This window comes from Colobus angolensis, unplaced genomic scaffold (assembly GCF_000951035.1).
Source record: "Colobus angolensis palliatus isolate OR3802 unplaced genomic scaffold, Cang.pa_1.0 Scaffold205, whole genome shotgun sequence".
NCBI lineage: Eukaryota > Metazoa > Chordata > Mammalia > Primates > Cercopithecidae > Colobus > Colobus angolensis.
The window spans coordinates 1,499,616-1,521,607 of NW_012115211.1; the positions used below are offsets into that span (position 1 = coordinate 1,499,616).

The 21,992-nt window shown below is 40.3% G+C and overlaps 1 protein-coding gene across 2 annotated transcripts in view; it reads right to left on the minus strand.

Annotated features, from left to right (window-relative positions):
• Positions 1-6,705: 6,705 nt before the first annotated feature.
• Positions 6,706-21,992, minus strand: part of SPCS2 (signal peptidase complex subunit 2 homolog (S. cerevisiae)) — a 29,223-nt gene continuing 13,936 nt past the window's right edge. The window contains exons 2-6 of one of the 2 annotated variants that reach the window (XM_011942030.1): positions 20,511-20,603; positions 19,074-19,157; positions 18,519-18,679; positions 14,463-14,597; positions 6,706-7,591 (exon numbers count right to left, since the gene is read on the minus strand). In XM_011942030.1, the coding sequence (XP_011797420.1) occupies positions 7,405-7,591; positions 14,463-14,597; positions 18,519-18,679; positions 19,074-19,157; positions 20,511-20,603 (660 nt within the window). In that variant the 3' untranslated portion in view covers positions 6,706-7,404. The remainder of the gene's footprint in view (positions 7,592-14,462; positions 14,598-18,518; positions 18,680-19,073; positions 19,158-20,510; positions 20,604-21,992) is intronic. The other variant, XM_011942031.1, reaches the window with a different exon arrangement.

A 21,992-nucleotide genomic window follows, 5' to 3' on the forward strand; every position in this document is an offset into this window, starting at 1 on the left:
AGTGTTAGCCAGGATGGTCGCGATCTCCTGACCTCGTGATCTGCCCACCTCGGCCTCCCAAAGTGCTGGGATTACAGGCGTGAGCCACCGTGCCCGGCCATCGTGGGGTTCTTTATCAGACTTCTTCAAGTTCACAATCACCAACTCTGTGGATCTCAAATTTTATAGACCCAAAGCTAATATCAAATCTTTCTAAATTATTTGAGGTAAACTCAGATGGTCTCATCTTATGCCTGAGACAGTGAAGTTAAGGATCAATTTCTGTATTTGGAGGTAGAGAATCCTGGCTCCAATCCTCTCTTCCCACTTCCTAGCTGAGTGATCTTGGCAACTTATTAAACTTCTGTGCCTCAGATTCCTCATCTGTAAAATGGCCCAAGTCCTCATTCATGGCTCAGTTTTCACTTCCTGTATGAAGACCTCCCAGACCTCCATGACAGAACAAATACTCCTCTTCAAGCCCCCATAGCACTTTGCACCTCCTTCTATTGCATTGAGATTGTCTAAGTGTCTCAGCAGACTGTGAGCAACTAAAGTGAGGGGATCAGGCCTGGCGCAGATGTTAGCAGAGCAGAATTATGTAAAAGTTTGAAGGAAGAGGGATGCAGAAGGGTATTAAGAAGTAATGCGATCAAGTACGATGGCACAGGAGTATCGGGGGAACTTCCTGTTACAGAAGTTAGGGAGCTTCCAAGATATGGGACAGGCAGAAGTAGGAGTGGGGCTGTCAAGAATTGTGAAGGGTCTGAGATTTTTATCTTACCTGCAAGCTAATAAGGTAGCCTGTTACTACCTGTAAAAAGGATAGTTTGTTACTTACAGCAATAGCGGTAGCCAGAGTACCAGCATTTGTGCCAGTTCTGAGCTCCAGTTCCCATATGATGACGCAGAGAGTCAGATGATACCTGCACATGCAATGGAGTGCATTAAAGGAGAGGAACTTTGAGCGTAGGGAACTTGAATCTTCAATAATGGGCAGTGGACATGTGCACCTTTTGCTCTGATACCTTCTAAGGTTGTTTGCTATACAAACATTCCTGGACAAAAAGTCTGGAACAAAGATAGTCAGTGTCTCTCTTTGCAAAATATGCAGAAATGCTAGAGACCCATGAAAATTGTCTCCCAACAAGATGTACCTTTCATTTCTGTGCCACCATGAGTATGCCACTCCACCTGTCACTCTGATTAAACTGACAGAAACTGGGACCAGGTCCATTAAAGTCTTTTATAACATTTAATTAAAGATACTATCAACAGAACACCATGTAACAGGATCAGACCAATCAGTATTGACTTCAGTCATATCCAAGGGCCTGTATCCAACAAAGTGGGAAAAAAAAATCAACAAGCCATCAGGATCTACCTTAGAAAATCAACTGGCATTCTCGAGTTTCTGTATTGACCTTGTACTTGGTCTGAGACATTAATCCAGTCACAGTGGGATGTATTAGTGATTGCACTGACTCCACTTTGGCCCACAAAGAGGAAGAGCAATTCTGTCACCCATAACCACTCTGGCCAATGATTTAAGTGCCATCCAGAGCTGAGGTGGTGTCACTGATGACTGCAACTAAAGTCAAGAACAAATTCCTTATCAACATTTCCAATAGGATGACTCTCAAGATAGTGATACTGTTGGGAGAGGCAATCTGCCACGAGCCCTGAGTATTCCTGCATGTATGTTCTTCCTTCATATGAATTTAAGGCTGTGATGATTCTTCTTGGGCTGTACCTCAGTGTTCTGCTGGCAGTAAGCTACCTTGAAATGAGCAGGTTTACCTATTGCTCACTAAGTTTTGAGGACCCCACCCCCACCACCAAGCTTGGGGTCTGCATTTGTAGGCATTCATCTAGGCCTACCTTGTGGCACTTTTGGGGGTGTAGGCCATAAGGAGAACAGCTTTGTGTCAGTCAGCAAGGCCATGTATTTACTTTCAGTTCAAGTGGCTACCTACTTGGACTCAACAAACAGCTAAAGTTTTTAGTTCAAAGTTCTATATCCTTATTGCTGCCATCATTTATTTCATCTTTGGGAAATCATTCATCAGCCTTGGCCGTACTGCCTTTCAGCTGGAGCCATGAGCTTGCTGCCTCATTGTCAAAACATCCTCCTGCCTCCTGCCCAGAGACTGAGCAACAACCTAAGTACAATTTGGGCAGCATGTTTCAATCCTACCTCTTGCTCCTTAGCCTCAAAATATTCTCAGGTAGGACTCTTTCTTCAGGTGGGACTTTTCTCAGGACTCTTTCCTCCTCCCTCACTTGGGAATATCTGATTTGCTACCAGATCCTAGGGAATTTCTTTTATCCCGTAATCCAGCCCATGAAAGGCCTTTGTCCTTTCTCTTCTAGAAAACCATGTTGGTCAGGATCCAATTTTCATTACTAAAACTTTCACATCTGTGAATTTTATCCTACTTGTAAGCTAACAAGTTAGCCTGCTATGCTTTCATGGATGTTGCCAGAAGACATGAGATTCCTGGGTCAGAGACAAATAACTTTATTACTTATGGTATAGCCAGCAACATGAGCATGATGTTTGCACCAGCTGCCCATGGCCTACACCCCGCAAAGTGCCACAGGGTAGACCTAGATGGATGCCTACATATGCAGACCCCAAGCTTGTGAGGGGAGGGGTGCTCAAAACTTTCATAGTAAGCAACAGGCAAATTTGCTCATTTCAAGGTAGCTTACTGCTAACAGAACACTGAGGTACAGCCCAAGAAGAATGGTCAGTCTTACATTCACATGAGGCAAGAATATACATGCAGGAACACTCATGGCTCATGGCAGACTGTCTCTTCCAAGTTTCTCTTTCTCCAGTGGGTCACCTTTGACAGTATTAATCAACCAACCCTGGGGCACTAAGAGCCTGACAACTACTCAATCCTCATCAATTGCTTCCCAGAACAGTTTGTCACAGGGAAATCCCTCTGAAAGGGCTATTGCTCCTTTATAGCAGCCAAGAAAAACCTGAGACCTTTCCTGTTGTGTCGGCATGGGTCTAAGCCTGGAATGATAGACTGTAGGAGGAGGTTGGCTCTAAGACAGCCCAACAGTTTCCATTCTTCCTTAACAAGCATTATGTACCCTGAATCCCTCTATGCCCAAGTGAATAAACCAAAGTTCTAACAATTCACCTGGTTTCTGTCCACAGGAGTAAGGAATTTCCCTTCTTTGAAGCTCATGTAAGTATGTGTCTCTGTGACTGTTATCTGAAAGGAGAAAGAACCCGCTGCCTATACAGGAAGAATGTTAGTAGCAGCAGTTAAAATGGGGCAGACCAGAGGCTGAATGCCAGATTAGTGATGAAGTACTTCTTTCTAGAAGACAGTAAGCAACAACCAGGACATAGTTTCAGCAACCGTCTTTGAATCTGTTCCAGGAACTCTGGAACCACCTCCCCAGTTCCTTATTAACAGACAATGATGTATGTATTTAAAACATTATTCTCAGATGGGGACCATAGGGTGGGTTGTTAGGAATACTCTAATTTAGTAACAAAAAAGGCTGTCAGTGGGGACAGGATATATTCTAAAAGTCTAAATTAACGTGCTATTAACAGTTTTCTCTGATGACTTCCACCACGGAGAAAAGGTCTGGGGTGTGGGTAGGGCTAGCCAGGAGTGGAAAAGGTAGAGTTAGTGAGAGATGGGGCTCTAAGCTGAGGAGGAACGTGGGTCCAGAGAAGAACACAACTTGTGTGTATGCAAAGGGACTTTGCATCTTCTTCCATTCCCCGAAATTGTTCTGAAGCAAAACTTGTTTCTACACATACATAAAAGCATGACAAACATTAAATACACATTAGCAGCCGAAATTTGCAAATAATGAAAAAACATTAGGATCTTTTTCCACTGTCCTCAGTGGCCCTCTATGTTCTCAAAAGAAGTCCATCTGAGGTTAAGTGTGAGGAACTGAGAACTTCACTCATGATGATGTGATGGGTGTCAGGGTTTCCTGGTAGCAAGGGTGTTGCAGATCTACTAGAGGGTACAGAGCAGCCCAGCAGCATTCTGGACTGGGCTGAAGTGGCCACTCAGTAGATGCATGTGTCAGAAGCTGGCCAGAGATGCTCCGCAGCTCTACAAAGTGTGCCCTTGCTGAGGCTTGAGCCTGCAGAGGGTCCTGTTTGTTCATGTGATGAGACACTTCTAAAATGCCACAAGTGAAAAGACAGGGGACCAATTGCAACATGTAGCTGGGCTGATAACCCACTTCTTCAGCAAACCTAAACTGCTTCAACTGGTTTCTGGAGTCAGGGAAAAACCTTAAAAGAGATCCATGTAGTCCAAGAAGTCTCAAGTGGGGCTTATAGGCACCTTTTGGGGATATGGCACCCAACATTTTTTGTAATCATAAGAGATGTTTTATATTTCCCAGAGGGTAAGGAGTCTTCATAATCTCAAAAGAATACATTCTCTCAAACTTTTTTTTAACAAGAGACTTCACCCTAGAAAAAGAATAGGATGTATTCAAGGTCACAAATTAGAAAAAAGTTGCCAACAACCCAGGTTTCTTGTCTCTCTTTTGAGGACCTATTTTCTTCCCCTCTCTTCAATCCACATTCCTTCCTGGAATAGTGAAAAAAACTGGGGAAAAACTATGATCAATAGGGAATTAAAGTAAAAACACTTATACTATGAATATTATGTAGCTATTAAAAATGAGACTGACCTGGCCGGGCGCGGTGACTAACGCCTGTAACCCCAGGACTTTGGGAGGCCGAAGCGGGCAGATCACGAGGTCAGGAGATCGAGACCATCCTGGTTAACACGGTGAAATCCCTGTCTCTACTAAAAATACAACAAAATTAGCTGGGCTTGGTGGCACGCGCCTGTAGTCCCAGCTACTCAGGAGGCTGAGCCAGGAGAATGGCATGAACCTGGGAGGCAGAGCTTGCAGTGAGCCGAGATTGCGCCACTGCACTCCAGCCTGGGTGATAGAGCAAGACTCTGTCTTAAAAAAAAGAAAAAAGAAACTGACCTATGTGTGTATATATATATATACAGGGGTTATCACCCCAGCTACTTGTTGCAATTGGTCCCCTGCCTTTGCACTTGTGGCATTTTAGGACAGTTTCTTTTATATATGTATGTCCGACTTTTTTTTTTTTTGAGATGGAGTTTCGCTCTTGTTGCCTGGAATGGAGTGCAGGGATGAAACCTCGGCTCACTGCAACCTCCACATCCTGGTTCAAGCCATTCTCCTGCCTCAGCCTCCCAAGTAGCTGGGATTACAGGCATCTGCCACCATGCCCAGTGGTTTCACCACGTTGGCCAGGGTGGTCTTGAACTCCTGACCTCAGGTGTGACTTACCTGTCTTGGCCTGCCAAAGTGCTGGGATTAAAGGCGTGAGCCACCATGCCTGGTCTCAGACTCATTTTTAATAGCTGCATTATACACACACACAGGGAAAATGCCTAAGACATATTAAGTTTAAAACACAAATTACAGGACATATATCAATATAATTCAATTTTTGTTTAAAAAAAAGTGTATGTGGAGATACATATTTGCATGTACATGTAAAGAAAAAAGCATATTGGGGGAACTCTAAGGGATCATCATGGAGAGGTTATTCACTGTCTCTATCTGCAAGCCTTGAGACCCCTGTGTCTAACAGTACAGTTGGCCTCTATATCTACAGATTTAACCAACCATGGATTAAAAATATATTTTAAAAAATAACAAAAAATATAAATAAAAAACCAATACAGTATAACTATTTACATAGCATTTACATTGTATTAGGTATTATAAGTAATCCAGAGGTGATTAAAAGTATATGGGAGGATGTGTGTAGGTTATATGCAAATACACTACACATTTTATATAAGGGACTTGAGCATCCTTGGATTTTGGTATGCTTGGGGATCCTGGAACCAATCTCCCACAGATACCCAGATGACTGTAACTCCTCCATTGTAAAAATACACTTATCTGGTTACATGCTTTCAGAAACTTTAAGAAGCTCACGGATTAGGATTATCACCTTGTGGGAGGGAAAGGAAGCAGAAACCGGAAGCTCAGAGAGAATTCTGCAACTTACCCAAGGTTTATAGGAATGAAGAGTACAGAATCCAAGGCTTTAACTTTCTGTCCAGTGTTGTTCACAATTCCCTACTATGTGGTGTGAGATAGGACAACCTTCCCAAGACAAACAGGAAATGCGATAATGGTAATTTCTTACAAACTAAATATAGTGTTGGGGACTAGGCTCAGTTGGATTTTGTAAATCTGCAGGGAAATATTCCTAAAGGTCAAAGGATCTTGGCAAGCACCCAGGTCTTCTCTGACCATACTGGGAAAACACTGGAAAAACTGCTGTTTTGTCTCTGCAGGACCACAAACTCTGAAGCCAGACTCCCCAGGTTTGAATCCCAGTTCTAACACTAGCTGTGTGACAATTATTTAACTTTTATATCTCAGTTTCCTCACGTGTAAAATGGGGATAATAACAGTACCTACCTCTTAGGATTGCTGTGAGCATTATTAACACATGTAAAGTACTTGGAGCATTTCTGACACAAAATAAGTACAGAATGTTGTTATTATTGTTGTTATCACTGGAAAGCTAAGAGTTCCTCAGCTACAGGTTCTCAGGGGCCTCTGACAAGTAAAATAGCCTAAAAACGAAAAAATCCTATAGTAGAAAGATGTTAACACTTGCTTCTCTGTTCTCTCCATCAAGACTATGACTCATTTTTTTCACATCTTCCTTCCTTTTATTGAAAAAAATTTTAGAAAATGGCAGTTAATAAAAGGCACAAACAAATCAACAGGGATATACTAGTGGAAAACACAATATAAAACTAAAATGCCATTGGCTTCTTTAACTAGTTAAAAGCACAAAATGTAACAGGCAGAAAGTCTGTTCCAAACAAATTAAAAAGCCACGTTTTTTAAAATTCTCCCCAAATCAGATATATACACACCCACAAAAATAGTGTGTGAAGGAAAGCTGTCATACATAAGACGTTGTATCCTGAATTCTTCAAGGAAACACATATTGAAATAGGAATTAACAGAGTCAGCAACAGATTAATAATTTTTTAAAATTGAGTCTTAAAATGCTACATGGCCTAAAGCTATACTATATAAAGTATGCTAGGTACAAAAGAAAATGTCTGTACAGCTTTTAGCAAAACTACTTTCCCAGAGAAGCAAATTAAAATAATGCAATCAGCAGATCAAGGAGACTACAGCTAGACATCAGAGCTACAACTTCTCATATCTGTGTCAGAAAATCCTATTTATCCAGAATAGACTAAAATTTCAGGACAAAACAGGGACTTTTAAACATTTCTTACTTTACCCATTTTAAGTTCTTTTTATTTCTCCCACCCCTCAAGCCAGTAATTCAGCAAGATCCAGCAGAAAGAGGGCTACTTTTAGAATTGGCTATTTTATTTTTCTTTCTATGGCAAGACTGTCATGGAGCCTGGATATTTCAGGCTCATATGCATCCATGACCAGTGTCCCACTGTGGTCAAAAAACTTAGCAATGGACTTGGTGAACTCGGCTTCCCGCTGCTGCTTTGTTCTCCCACTGATGAAGGTCAGCTTCAAGGTGTATTTGTCATCAAACCTAAGCATGGGGGCAAAGATAACAAATCAAAAACCAAACACAGAGATTCAACCAGTAACAATATGGCACCAAGTGATTCCGAAGAAAAGGAGTAAGTTGGGCACTGGCGATACAGGGAACAAACACATCCTTTAAAAGCAAAAACAAAAACAAAACCCCAGGGCTCCTAACTCTTCAAGATACTAGTTCTGATTCTTAGGTGTTGATATATCTTTCCTGCTTTAATTACTGTGTACCTCCCTTTACCTTGCTGTAGACTTTTAAGCCATGTGGACCATCTTCTCCCATCTCTAGACTTTGTATTTGCCATGCTAGATAGGTCTTCCTAGAAGACTCTTCTCCCCTGTCTCACCTGACAAGTTCTTATTTGTTAACACTATACTTGGGCATAAACTTTTCGGGGAAAGCCTCCCAATCTGGGTCAGATGTGTCTCCTCTGTCTTCCACAGCACCATCAATTAACATTCAATTCAAATATTGACCTCCTATCATATGCCAGGCCTAATAATAGGATCCTATGGTATCAACAAAATTACCTATCTGTTGACATGATGTGTACTATGTTCTTCACTAGACTGAGAGGTTTCTTTTCCCTTTGTTTCTGGTGCTTGAATCAGGATTGTCTAGCAGATTCTTGAGCAAAGATTTTTGTCTTGTTTCATACTCTTAGCTGGGTTTCTAGTAGGCAATCAAATTTTTATAAATAAATGAAGAACTCTTGCTTTCAAGGATGCTCTCCAATCCCCGGGTGTCTAGTCCTTACACTCTGTAATCAATCTAGCTCCAGGTTTTACTCTGATCACAGGCCAGGGATGCCAACTGTTTTACTAAATGAACTCCAGAGACTCCTTATCTATACTTTAAGGTACCCTGAAGGCCATTACTATGTCCATTCAAGAGGGTTTAATGACACCAATTACTGGTAGGCTGACATCCCCCACCCTGTTTCCATTTATTGGGACATATTCAGTGGATTGTTAAGCTAGTATTATCTTTAGATGAAGCAGTTTCTTGAGGCTCTATTTCTGCATATTTAAAATGGGAGAACTTCCATCTGCTTTTAGGATTACTGTCATGACTAAAACAGTGCCTATCATTAACTAGTGCTCAAAAGATCACAGCTCCTCAGTAATTGCTGGTCTAGGCAGTAACTCCCAACTTGGAGAGCTAGTCGTGAAGTTCCTTTAACTATTTTCAACACCTCAAAAGATTTTCTCAAGTTCTGACCAACTGCTACTAATTGATATCACAGTAATTTTTAGATTTCTGTGCCCAGTTTTATTAGCAGTTACATGGCTTTGGTGGCAGTCTATGAACTGATGAGTTGTGATCTGACACATTTTAGAAATGTTCATTAATTCAGATATTTATTAAGCCTACCTATATGGGTCAGGCAGTTTTAGATGGTAAGAATATATGGCAGTGAACATAATATAAATGTCTGCCTTTTGGGACTTTCATTTTAGTGTGTGTAGGGAACAGACAGTATAAAAAAATAAGATGTTCTCTTAAATAGGTGGGCAGAAAAACCTTCACTAAGCAGATGTTTGAGCAGAGCCAAGAAAGGTAAGAGAACAAGCTCTCTGGAAAAAGAATGTTCCAGGCAAAAGCAACAGCAAGTGCAAAGGCCCTGAGGCAAGAACATGCCTGAAATGTCTTAAGAACAGAAAGGGACGTAATGTGAACAGAATGAAGTGGGAGAGGATGAGAGCCATAGGAGATGAGGGGTATGTTTACATAGGTGTGTGGAGTGCAGAGAATAGACATGTATGGACTTCCAAGCCATCCTCAGGATTCTGGCGATTTCTCTGAGTGAGTTTTGAGCAAAAGACTGAGTTGATTATGTTTCAAAATGATCACTTTGCTTGCTGTCCTGGGAATAGACTATGGGTGGGGACAGGGCTGCAGAAGTCCATTAGAACATCATTACAGTAGGCTGGGCGCAGTGGCTCACGAGGTCAGGAGATCAAGACCATCCTGGCTAACATGGTGAAACCCTGTCTCTATTAAAAATGCAAAAAATTAGCAGGGCGTGGTGGCGGGCGCCTATAGTCCCAGCTATTTGGGAGGCTGAGGCAGGAGAATGGCGTGAACCCAGGAGGCGGAGCTTGCAGTGAGCCGAGATCACGCCACTGCACTCCAGCCTGGACAAAAGTGTGAGACTTCGTCTCAAAAAAACAAAAAAACAAACAAAAAAAGAACATCATTACAGTAACTTATGTGACAGAGAATAGTAGCAGCAGAGATGGTAAATGGTCAGACAATACATTTAGATGGTACAGCTAACAGGATTTTCTGACAGAAGGACTGAGAAAGAGGAGTCAAAATGACTCCAGAGCTCTGTAAGGACAGCACTGCCATTTACTGAAGTGAGAAAACTGAGGGCAGGTTTGGACGAGGCAAAGATGAGTAAGGTTTTGGACATGTTGACTTTGAGATGACTATTGGGATCCAACATCAAACAGAATGCCGGAATATATTTAGAGTTTAGAGAAGAGATTAAGGATGAAAATATAAATTTAGAGATCTTCATCATAGAGAAGAGGTTCCAGAACAAGCCCTGGTGGCATTTCAAATGTAAAAAAAAATGGGAGATGAAGAATCACAAAAGAGACTGAGGAACAGACATTAAGGTAAGAAGAAAATTACAAGCGTGTGGTATCCAAGAAGCCTAGTTAAAAAAAAAAAGTATTACAAGGTAAGGGTAATTAGCTATGTCAAATGCTGCTGACAGGTCAGGTAAGAGGAGAAAAGAGAAGACAAGAGCAGATCCAGATCCAGGTGATAGCACAAAAGGAAAAGGAGAGTAGAGAAATGAGGAGACTGTCTGAGGAGCAGAAGGGGAAAGAACTTTTTTCTTTCTTTTTTTCAGTTGGGAGAAATTACAGTATATATATATGTCAGACGGAATGATCCAGCAGAGGGAAACATCAAGTAAAGGAGAAGGGATAGAATCCCATAGACCAGGGAGGGAAGGTCTTAGATAGGTACTTGGAAGTAGGTAAGTAGTGATGGTAGACTTATGATGGCTTCTATCTTCCCAACAAGAAAACACTGACAGTAAAGATAGGGGAGGAGGCCTAGGAGGTTTGAGGATAGGGAAGATATGAAAGATCCTCCAGGACAGGGAGAGAGTAACTGGACTACAGAAGTGTCATGGAATCTAAGCCAGGTAAGGAGGAAGTGAAGTGGGTTACAGATGCCACTAGGGCAGAAGAAATGCTGTGACAAGAGAACTAGAAGGAAATAAATTAGAGTAACAGGAAGCAATGGTCGGGGTGGGACACTTAAAACTGAAATTATTGAACATAGTTTGTTCTTAGTAATTGCAAGGTCTACTAGGATACGTCTATGAAAGTAAGTGTTTAAGACACGATAGAAAACAGGATAATGGGAAGAAAGGAAGTAAAACTGAGAGGCCAAATTAGTAAGTGTTTAAGACACGATAGAAAACAGGATAATGGGAAGAAAGGAAGTAAAACTGAGAGGCCAAATTACTAGAATAATTATCTATGTGAATATGGCAATCACCAAGACTTATGAAAGGACAAATGTTAGAGAGTGCCAATGAGCCAGGAATTATCTTCAAAAGAGCAGGTCTGTATTTAACTGCAAGGAAGAGGCACAGAAGTGGCACAATGTGATGACATGCATTCAAAGGAGGGGGGGAGCGGTTTAGGGAAGAGGAGGCATTGGAAGCTGCAAAGGGGAGACCCATCTCTACCTGTAGTACCAGAGTAATGAAGGCTGTGAGAGAAACATCAGCTACCACTTGCAGTCTGCAGAGGAATTACGTCCTCAGGGATTATGGTCCGGTTTCACTTAGGGCAAGAAAGAGAAGGGAATGTTCATAGAGACGGCTAGGTTATAGGGGACTTTGTGGGTGGCTGACAATGACTTGGCTGCAGGCAGAGACTAATTAGGAGGTCATGGCTGCTGCCCAGCTCAGGTGAACGTCAATCATTCACATAACAAAACATGCCACACCAGGCCCTCGGCTGGGTCTGGTTACCAAGGGGTAAGTGAGAAAGTCCCACCTGGGCTTAGGTTTCTAGAGTAGAGTGAACGGTAAAGGAGCTCACGCTTTGGAGGAGGGGCGCAGGCCCAGGAGGAGACACAGACAGTAAATAATTATAGCTCCATGTGGTAATTAACAGAGGTAAGCATAAAATGCTTTTAAGAATAACTGGGTGTGGTGGCTCATGCCTGTAATCCCACCACACTGGGAGGCAGAGGCTAGGGGATCACTTGAGGTCAGGAGTTCACAACCAGTCTGGCCAACATGGTGAAACTCCATCTCTACAAAAAATACAAAAATTAGCTGGGTGTGGTCGTGGGTCCGTAACTGCAGCTACTCAGGAGGCTGAGGCAGGAGAATTGCTTGAACCCAGGTGATGGAGGTTGCAGTGAGCCAAGATCGCATCATTGTGTTCCAGCCTGGGTGACAAGAGTGAAACTCCATCTCAAAAAAAAAAAAAGAGAAAAAAAAGAATAACCAGGACCACCTAATTTAGACTAAGGCATGTCAGGGAAGGCTTCTTGGAAGTAGGAGTGAGCCAGGTTACAGAAAGATAGCTAAGCCAGAGAGAAGAACATGTTTAAAGGTACGGGGTCACTGGGAAACTTGGATAACTTAGCATCTTGCAAATTCCATAATATTGCCAGAGTGAGAGAATGGATTTTGAGAGGGGCATAAAAGAAAGCTGGAGATGTCACTAGGGGATGAATGCTGTAACACTTCATTTGCTGAAGGAGTTTAGACTGTATAATGAATGTGCTGGGGAGTCACAAAATCACTTTTCGTGAGAGAGTCACATAGCATGTGCTGTCTGCACATGGCAACTGGTAGTCTGTGAAACCTTTCATTGCCATTGTCACATCACATGACCTGGCAGTAGGAATAAGACATCAGAATCAGCTACTGTTAAGCTACTAAATCCGTCTGTGAGGTGGGAAAGGGGGAAGACATCAGCAGAAAGTGGGGAACAAAGCAAGAATGTTCACACTTCCACTCCACCAACAATATGGCAGTTGGCAAAAATCAGCAGGAAACGTGAAAAAATCAGAACCCTTGTACACTGCTAGTGAGATTGTAAAATAGGGCAGCCACTTTGGACAACAATCTGGCAGATCCTCAAACAAAGAGAGTTACCATATGATCTAGTAAGTCTTCTCCTAGGTGTATTACCCAAGAGAAATGAAAATATGTCTACCTAAAAACATGTACACAAATATGGATAGCAACATTATTCATAATAGCCAAAAAGTAGAAACAACCCAAATGTCTGTTAACTAACAAATGGATAAACAAAATGGAATATTGCTTGACCATAGAAAGGAATAAAGTACTGGTACACGCTACAACATGAATGAACCTTGTGTACAGTATATATAGGAAGTAATGGCACTAAGTGAAAGAATCTAGTTATAAAAGACCACATATTGTATGATTCCATTCATATAAAATGTCCATAAGAGAGAACAGAGAAAGTAGACTGGTGGTTGCCCAGGGCTCAGGGAAGTGGAAGGATAGGGAAGTGATTAGCTAGAGTACAGAGGTTTTTTTTTTTGAGGCGATGAAAATGCTCTAAAATTGACTGTAATAATGGTTGCAAATATCTGTAAATACACTAGAAACTTTTGAACTGTACACTTTAAATGGGTGAAGTGTATGGTAGGTGAATTATATAAAAGTTATTAAAAAATACAAAAGTCAGAATAAAAATAACGAAATTACAATGCCGTTAAGTTTTAGAATTCTGCAACTCTGCTTCAGTGGCCTGGTAGAGGATGCAGATTATGATGGCTGGGGCCAAAGGGCAGCTCGAAGCCCCTGTTAGGAGATAAGCAAGGACTCAGCTGCAACAACAGAATGAAGGTCTGCTTCCCTTTCTTATAGGTGCCTCTACAAGTTGGCAATGAGAGAGTCTGTATGGCACAGATGCTACACTTAATTTCATATGTAAATAATTGTACTTATAATTTATGGGGCTATTATGCACTAGTTAAGTATAATATGTTTTGAAGATAGTGACTACGAGTATGAATTCTGGTTTCAAACTTGGGCTGGAATTCCTGCTCTACCACTTTTGGGCTATATGATACTGGAAGAGTTGATTTAACCTTTGGGCCTGTATTCTTATCTATAAAATGAGTGTTCTAAAATCCAAATGAGATAATGCATTTAGCAGAATATCCAACATACAGTAAATGTTCAATAAACATTTGCTATTATTATAATTGGTATTTCAAGTTCCCAGAAACTCTAGACATCATTTTTGACCCCGCTAAACCTGATAATTTATATGATTTACCCAAAGTTATACAGCTAGAAAGAAACTGAACTGGAACACGAACCTAGTTCTTGGTACCTATAAAACACATGTGTGTCAGCTGCACAAGTTATACCTAACACTGGTCAGAAATAGACTGTAGATTGTGCTTTTTTTGAGTTGCCCAGTGCACTGCTCCAGAGCTTCTTGACTGTATTCATGGAGAGAAGACAGGATCACAGAAGACACAGAAGCTAATGGAGTTCTTCAAAGATAACTGATCTCACATCTTTGGCCTTTATAGTTTTGTACACTTAATTGTCTCTGTTAACTGGCCACAGGAAAAAGAATCATTCTTCATTCTTCCACCAAAGCACTTTCTCCCACAGTTTATCCTCAGAGCATTTCTGTGATAATGCAATCTCAGAACTACAGGGCTAGGACAAACCTTCTAGATCATTCACACTCCTTTCTTCATTTTATATGACTAGCCCTATGATCCTTGTAGAGTAGGCACATAATAAGTCTTCTGTTGATAATGATAACATGCCAGGGCAAATCCAACACCAGGATTGAAAAATCTGTGAGGATAGTCATACCTTTTAAGACTGGAGGACAGCTGCCAAATATCATCAGGATCCATTCCTGTAGGGTCTTTCCTGTGGGCCACGAGAAAGATGCTCTTCTCCTTATATGAGGTATAAATGGTCAGAATCCCCATCATCACAAAATAGGTTCAAATAAAGTTAAGGGAAAAATACTCAAACATAAAAGGGAAGTAACACAAATTGACAAGCAAGAGATATGAAAACTTTCATAATGATAGTGCTAAAGAAGACAGCTTTGTCTTGCTGCAAAAACACTGAAAATTTAGCTATTTCATTTTCATCCTTATGTTTATGTACCAAGAGAAACAAGGTTCTCTCTGGTTACTTCTGCAAACATCTCAAAAAGGAAGAAAAGAAAAAGGTACAGAGCATAAATTAGCTCTCATCTTTATGTTCAAAGACAACATGTATAATAAGATACCTAGTTTGTCAAGACTTCGTCATAATAGTGCTTATTTCTTTATAAAAAACAACTAATAGTCCCAGTGGACTTGACCATGTTCAACTGATTTTAAGGGTAATAAGAAGAGAAGAAAAGTGACCCAAATAGTTTACTATAGGAGAGTATGTCAAATAGTACTACAATTACTTCCTGTATGCACATAGACTTGTTTTTATTATATTATATTATATATTATATTGACAGTATTAAGTACCATATATAATAAGCACTTACAGTTTGCCAAAAACTGGCATAAGAGCTTTGTGTACACTGTGCCATTTAAATTTCAGAAACAAGGCTGGGCACGATGGCTCACACCTATAATATCAGCACTTTGGGAGGCCGAGGCAGGCAGTCTGAGACCAGCCTGGCCAAAAGGGAACAATGGGAAATCCCATTTCTACTAAAAATACAAAAATTAAGGCTAGGCATGGTGGCTCATGCCTGTAATCCCAGCACTTTGGGAGGCTGAGGTGGGCAGATCACTTGAGGTCAGGAGTTCAAGACGAGACTGGCCAATATGGTGAAACCCCATGTCTCTACTAAAAATACAAAAATTAGTCGGGCATGGTGGTACATGCCGGTAGTCCTGGCTACTCAGGAGGCTGAGGCATGAGAATGGCTTGAACCCAGGAGGTGGAGGTTGCAGGGTGGCAGTGAGCCAAGATCGTGCCACTGTGCTCCAGCCTGTGTGACAGAGCAAGACTCCATCTCAAAAAACAAAAAACAAAAAAATTTAGCTGCATGTGGTGGTACAGGCCCGTAATCCCAGCTACTTGTGTGGCTGAGGCAGGAGAATCACTTGAACCCGGGAGGCAGAAGTTGTAGTGAGCCAAGATCGTGCCACTGCACTCCAGCCTGGACGACAAAGTGAGACCCTGTCTCAAAAAATAAAAATAAAATAAATAAAATAAAAATAAATTTCATGAACAGTGCTTGCTTCGGCAGCACATATACTACAATTAGAATGATACAGAGATTAGCATGGCCCTAGCACAAGGATGACAGGCAAATTCATGAAGCATTCCATTAAAAAAGAGTTAAAAAAGATAAATTTCATGAACAGGAAAGGCAGGAAAATATAGTGCAAAGTATATGAACTTCAGAGTAGAGATAATCCTAGATTTAAATCTTGGCCTTTAATCAGTATAATCATAACAAATAACTTCCTTGCCCAAGTCTTAGTATCCTTACCTTTAAAACTGGGATAATACTGATCTTTTAGAATTATCATGAGATTTAGAGATGAAGGATATATGTAGTCTACGATACAGAATAATTTTTTTTTTTTTTTGAGACAGGGTCTCACTCTGTCACCCAGGCTAGAGTACAGTGGCACGATCTCAGCTCACTGCAGCCTCAACATCCCAGGCTCAAGTGATCCTCCCATCTCAGCTTCCTGAGTAGCTGGGATTATAGGTGTGCGTCACCACACCCAGCTAATTTATTTTTTAATTTATCTAATTACTTTATTTATTTTGAGACAGAGTCTTGCTCTGTCACCCAGGCTGCAGTGCAGTAGTGGATCTCGGTTCACTGCGACTTCCGTCTCCTGGATTCAAGTGATTCTTGTGCCTCAGCCTCCCAAGTAACTGGACTACAGGCATGCACCAACACGCCCAGCTAATTTTTGTATTTTTGGTAGAGACAGGGTTTCTCCACGTTGCTGAGGCTGGCCTTGAACTCTTGGGCTCAAGCAATTCGCCCGCCTTGGCCTCTCAAAGTGTTGGGATTACAGGCGTGAGCCACGATGCCCAATAACAGAAGATATTTATAATGGTAGTCCCTACTATTATAAATAAAACTGATATGAATAAAAATAAGACCTTGTTTTATTAAACAAATATAACCAAACAAATGAATTACCATCAAGGTAGTTCTCTTGGGAGGCCAGATGTTTGTAACAAGATTGCTATCATTTTCAAATCGCTTTGGAATTCCCCTGGGAACTGTCTCTAGAACCTATAGAATATTATTCTTTTGAACTGCCTTAACGGTGAAAAATTCACACTGGGATGATTAATCTAATGACCGGAAGGAGTCAAGGATCACCTGGTACCACTTCTGGGGGCTATGTAGGGCAAACTGGATAATACAATTTTTGACTAGGATCTGCTTTATTAGAGGTTTGCTAACTGCCTCTGAAGATAAATCTCCAACATGAAGTTTTAAAACATATTTCAAGTTGGCTGGGCACCGTGGCTTATGCCTGTAATACCAGCACTTTGGGAGGATTGCTTGGGGCCAGGAGTTTTGACACTAGCCTAGGCAACATAGTGGGACCTTGTCTCTGTAAAAAATTTAAAAATTAGGTAGGCATGGTGGCGTGTGCCTGTCTGCTTAGGAGGCTGAGGTAGGAGAACTGCTTGAGCCAGGAGGCTGAGGCTGCAGTGGGTCATAATCACACCACTGTACTTCAGCCTGGGTGACAGGGTAAGACCCTGTCTCCAAAAAAAAAAAAAAATTTAGGTAGTGGTAACATTGTTTAAAAAAGTAAACTGCCTACCAAAATTATCTGTTTTAATAGTGAAGTATAATTAAGTTCTTTTTTTTTGGGGGGGGCGGGGGGAACGGAGTCTCACTCTGTCGCCCAGGCTGGAGTGCAGTGATGCAATCACGGCTCACTACAAGCTCCGCCTCCCGGGTTCACGCCATTCTCCTGCCTCAGCCTCTGGAGTAGCTGGGACTACAGGCGCCCGCCACCACGCCTGGCTAATTTTTTGTATTTTTAGTAGAGACGGGGTTTCACCGTGTTAGCCAGGGTGGTCTTGATCTCCTGACCTCGTGATCCGCCCGCCTCGGCCTCCCAACGTGCTGGGATTACAGGTGTGAGCCACTGTGCCTGGCCTTAATTAAGTTCTTTATATTCAACTTCTTGAGAAAAAAAATCAACTGGGTAGGCAACGACCATGATCTTATATTTATCATAAAAAAGAGGGGAAAGGAAATGATTATATATCAAATACAATATAAAATCTCTCATTTAATCTTCATGATAATTCTGAATGCTACCCATATTTATAAATGAGTGGTATTCAAATCATTTCAAAAATAAGTAAATTTTCATTAGCACAAGATCACAAATACCTTGGATTTCAAACCCACATTCTCTAGCTCCAGAATAAGTTCTTAATTCCTCTATAATACAAGTCACACTTGTATCTCATGCTAATTTCCAGTTCAGCTCCTCAGCTTCAAGTAAACTTGATACAGATCTGAGTCTCCAAAATCAGTTCCTTTCCTAATATCCTAGAATGAGTGGCTTGAAGCAGCCACGTCTAATGGGAAAAGTTCTGGGCTAGAAATGAGAAGAGCTGGGTTCACGATTACTATGTGTTTTGCTATTAAGTGCTCATATTAGGATAATAACCTCTACATTAATAACAAAAATGAATTACGATAAAATAACCATACTAAACATAAAATATCAATGACAGTTACTATATAAATGATAGATGTTTACTAGATAAACATCACAGCTCATAATATTAAATTCTAACATTAACAAGCCCTAACATGAAAGTCTGTTTTGTTTTTTGTAGGGAGAAGTATCGGCAGATTTTTAAAAATGGTCACTAGAAAACAAACCTGAGCATAAAGGATATGATATGACGCACAAAGCCAAAACGGGTTTCGACTCTGGAAAGGGGTGCATATAATCCCAAATCAAAGCCACTATGGCAAAGAAACAGGAGATTGTACAGATGGTGAGGCGACCATCAATTAGACCAAAATTCTCCACGTATTTGTATTTTTCCAGAAGTACCTGGTGAGAAAAAGAAGGAATCAAGCTAATAGGAATACTTCCTTCCTAGTATCTGCTTTTATTCTTGATTTCCATAATAAAAGAATCTATGAATTACCAAGAAGTTCCCTCCAGTTGGGATTTTACCACACCAAACAAATAAGACTCAAGTCTTCTATAAAGAATCAAGAGAAAAAGTTCATCAATCCCTCATATAAAAACTTTAAACTCTTCAACTTTTCCCACAGCTAAAATGTTCTTCTGACTTTTTCTGTGAGACATTTTAGAAACTGCTTTCTGACTCAATTTCTAAACTGAAAACTAAGGTCACTCCAAGTTACAAAAGGAAAAGATTTTCCAGGAGAGATGGCCATCAGCTGTATAGATACTAACCAACCCCTCCTCAAGAAAGTACCTTTTTGGCAGAATCATCCAAAGAGTTTTTCACAGCTGATCCATCCCACTTGTCAATTTTTACAGGCTTATCATCTATCTTCCACTGTAAAACAAACAGAAAAGTTGTGCATCAAGAAACTAGGCCTCTTACTGAAGGCAAAATGAACCACTTTTTAAGAGCATCCCTCATGCACACACAATATTTACTCTTTGTCTTCTGATGTTGCAGAACTAAAAGACAAAACAGGCTATTCTGGGCACATTCCTATGGGGTAGCCCTGCAAGAAGCAGTTAAAAACAAGCAAACAAAAAAGACCAAACAATTAAAAATCAGGTTGAAGGAGATGAGGTAACCAGAGTCAGGTGGTACTCATGTGATGCTGACATTGCCAGTCTCCATGCAGAGAATACAAAAACAACCCCAGAACCAGAACACGTATATGGGCTGCAGAGACTGTAAGTGTAAACTTGCATATCCCACCTTCATTTTACCCAAATGTGAGTATAGAAAATTACTCTATTTATTCATTCTTTCCTTCTGTGACCACAAAACTCAGAAAATACAGATACATGAATTTACAGACACTAACAAAATGGGGACGATTTCCTTTAATATCACTTTGTCAGCTAACAACCTTTATTATTTTACCAGCATGTCTTAACTTTAAGACAGCAATTCCAGTATAGCCTGTTGGAAACAACACTAAATTTTAAATTACAAACCAAGTCCCAGACTCAGTCCCATCATGAGTTGAGTGGACAAACTCTGCTTCTATTTCTCTTATCTATAGAGGTTTAGAAAGTTTCTCAAACACTACTATTCAGAGGCAAATAATTCTCTCACTCACTGCTCATGTAGAAGTTCAAAATGTTACAGCACCTACGAATGCCAATTTAGCACCCTGAATTCAGCTTCCCACTTCTGGGAATATTTCTATAACTGAATACATGTGAAACGATATACAAGGCTACTCACTGCAGCATTGTCTGTGATAGTGAAAAGCTGGAAGTAACTCGAATGCTCATTTACAAGGGGATTGGTTAAATAACCTACAGTACATCCAGATATCTTATCAGGGTAGAGAAATATAGGGAGGGGTAAGACTACTTATGTGTGCCTTTAAAATTTTTTAACCATGTGAAGGTATTACATAGTAAAAAATTTTCTCAAATGCAAGTATTTAAGTAAATGTAGCTTAAGAGGAACAGGGTGCTACAAATAATCTGATAAACCTGGTTTTTTTTTTGTAGAACACTAATGGCCAGCTCTTAATTTTTTAGATTAACAAATATTATATTCCATAAAAATCACAAACCAGCAAGCAATCCAAAATTCATTTGGATTTAGAATGGATTATTTTATGGAAAGACAGAGAATGTCATATTTATCTTTCGGATTGAGCACAAATACAAAGATAATGCCTATAAGAAATAAAGAGATGGCAGTGGTGAGTACCTGCCATCCCAGATACTTGGGAGGCTGAGGTGGGAGAACAGCTTGAGCCCAGGAGTTCCAGTCCAGCCTGGGCAATATAGTGAGAACTTGTCTCTGGAAAAAATAAATAAATAAATAAACAATAAAAAATAAAATAAGAAGTGGGATAAAAATAATTGTAAAGATTTTAAACAACTACAGAAAGATAATTCATCAACCTTTTTTTTTTTTTTAACTGTGATTCTATATATTATTATACAAAAGAGAAAACCCGTTCTGTGAAGTTTGTTGGGAGAAATAACATGAGCTAAAAACAGCCATACTTGAAGTGATTAAAAGTCAATCAAGTTTTTTTTTCCCTTGGTGCCGTGTAAAAGCAAGTATTTTTCTTCGAGAAAATTACTCATGGCAGCATACTGCAATATTGACTGCCATAGACTGCCAGCCTACAAATCAAACATGACATCTAATTTTAAAGATACAAACTGAACCAAAAAGAAATTAGCAGGCTTTCTAGCTAGATAGCTCATTTACACTGTCAAGTAAATCCCTCTTTGAAGACATGCAAAAGAACCAACTTGTAGAGCCAAACTCACCATAGCATTTGAATTATTTGTGAAATAAAGTCAGAATAAAGTCATTTAAAAATTATGGGTCATTCAAAAACAGGAAAATCATATTCTCAGACACCTAGCCACACTTCACTGCCTGCATTGCATCACAGAAAAGAAACTTGCCTTTATAAGTCAGAAAATAATGTCTTAATAATTTGGGGGAATAAAATGCAGAAGCAGCCATTACAATGTATTGAAATAGCTTCAGCTCTAACTTCACTGCCTGGTACCTAGAAGCAATCTTCAGTAAGTGGAACAGAAACATTTCCAGTGAATTACGTGAAATCACAAGAAAGGTTATAATTTGACTTTACGGCAACACAGGCCATTTTGAACCTAATAGTGTCTATGGTACAGTACAGAGAACCATCTGGAAAAAGGGGAGTTGCTATTAGGGGCTTATTTTTCTGATTATTATTTCTCATCATGCTCAAAAACTGCTCATCAACTAAAATGTATGCTGCTCCTCACGTTCTCTCTACTACTAATTCGGGTATTTTAGAAGCTGTTTTTTTTTTGGCTCATTTTTGTCTTCCTCAACACTAAGTGCAAATTGCTTTCCTTTTGTAATAATAAAAAGAGAAAGGAAAAATTAGTTTATTTTATGTAGGACCTCACAGGATAAATTACAAAGAAGGGCAGTGTGCAGAAATAAGTGAACCTGGGCCCAAGACTGCCATCTTCGGCAAGGCTTGTTTGCAAAGTTGGCCCTTGGCTGGCATCTGACAAGCTGGCTGACAAAACAGTTCCCTACACTGATATAAATACATTCCCTCAGTGATAAGAATGGCTCACTGTGCCTCAACTGTTTGTATAAATGATGTGATTTATGTTGAACACCTTTCCTCCTGGAAATCTAGAAAAAATTAAAGTTCTTTATGTTGGCAGT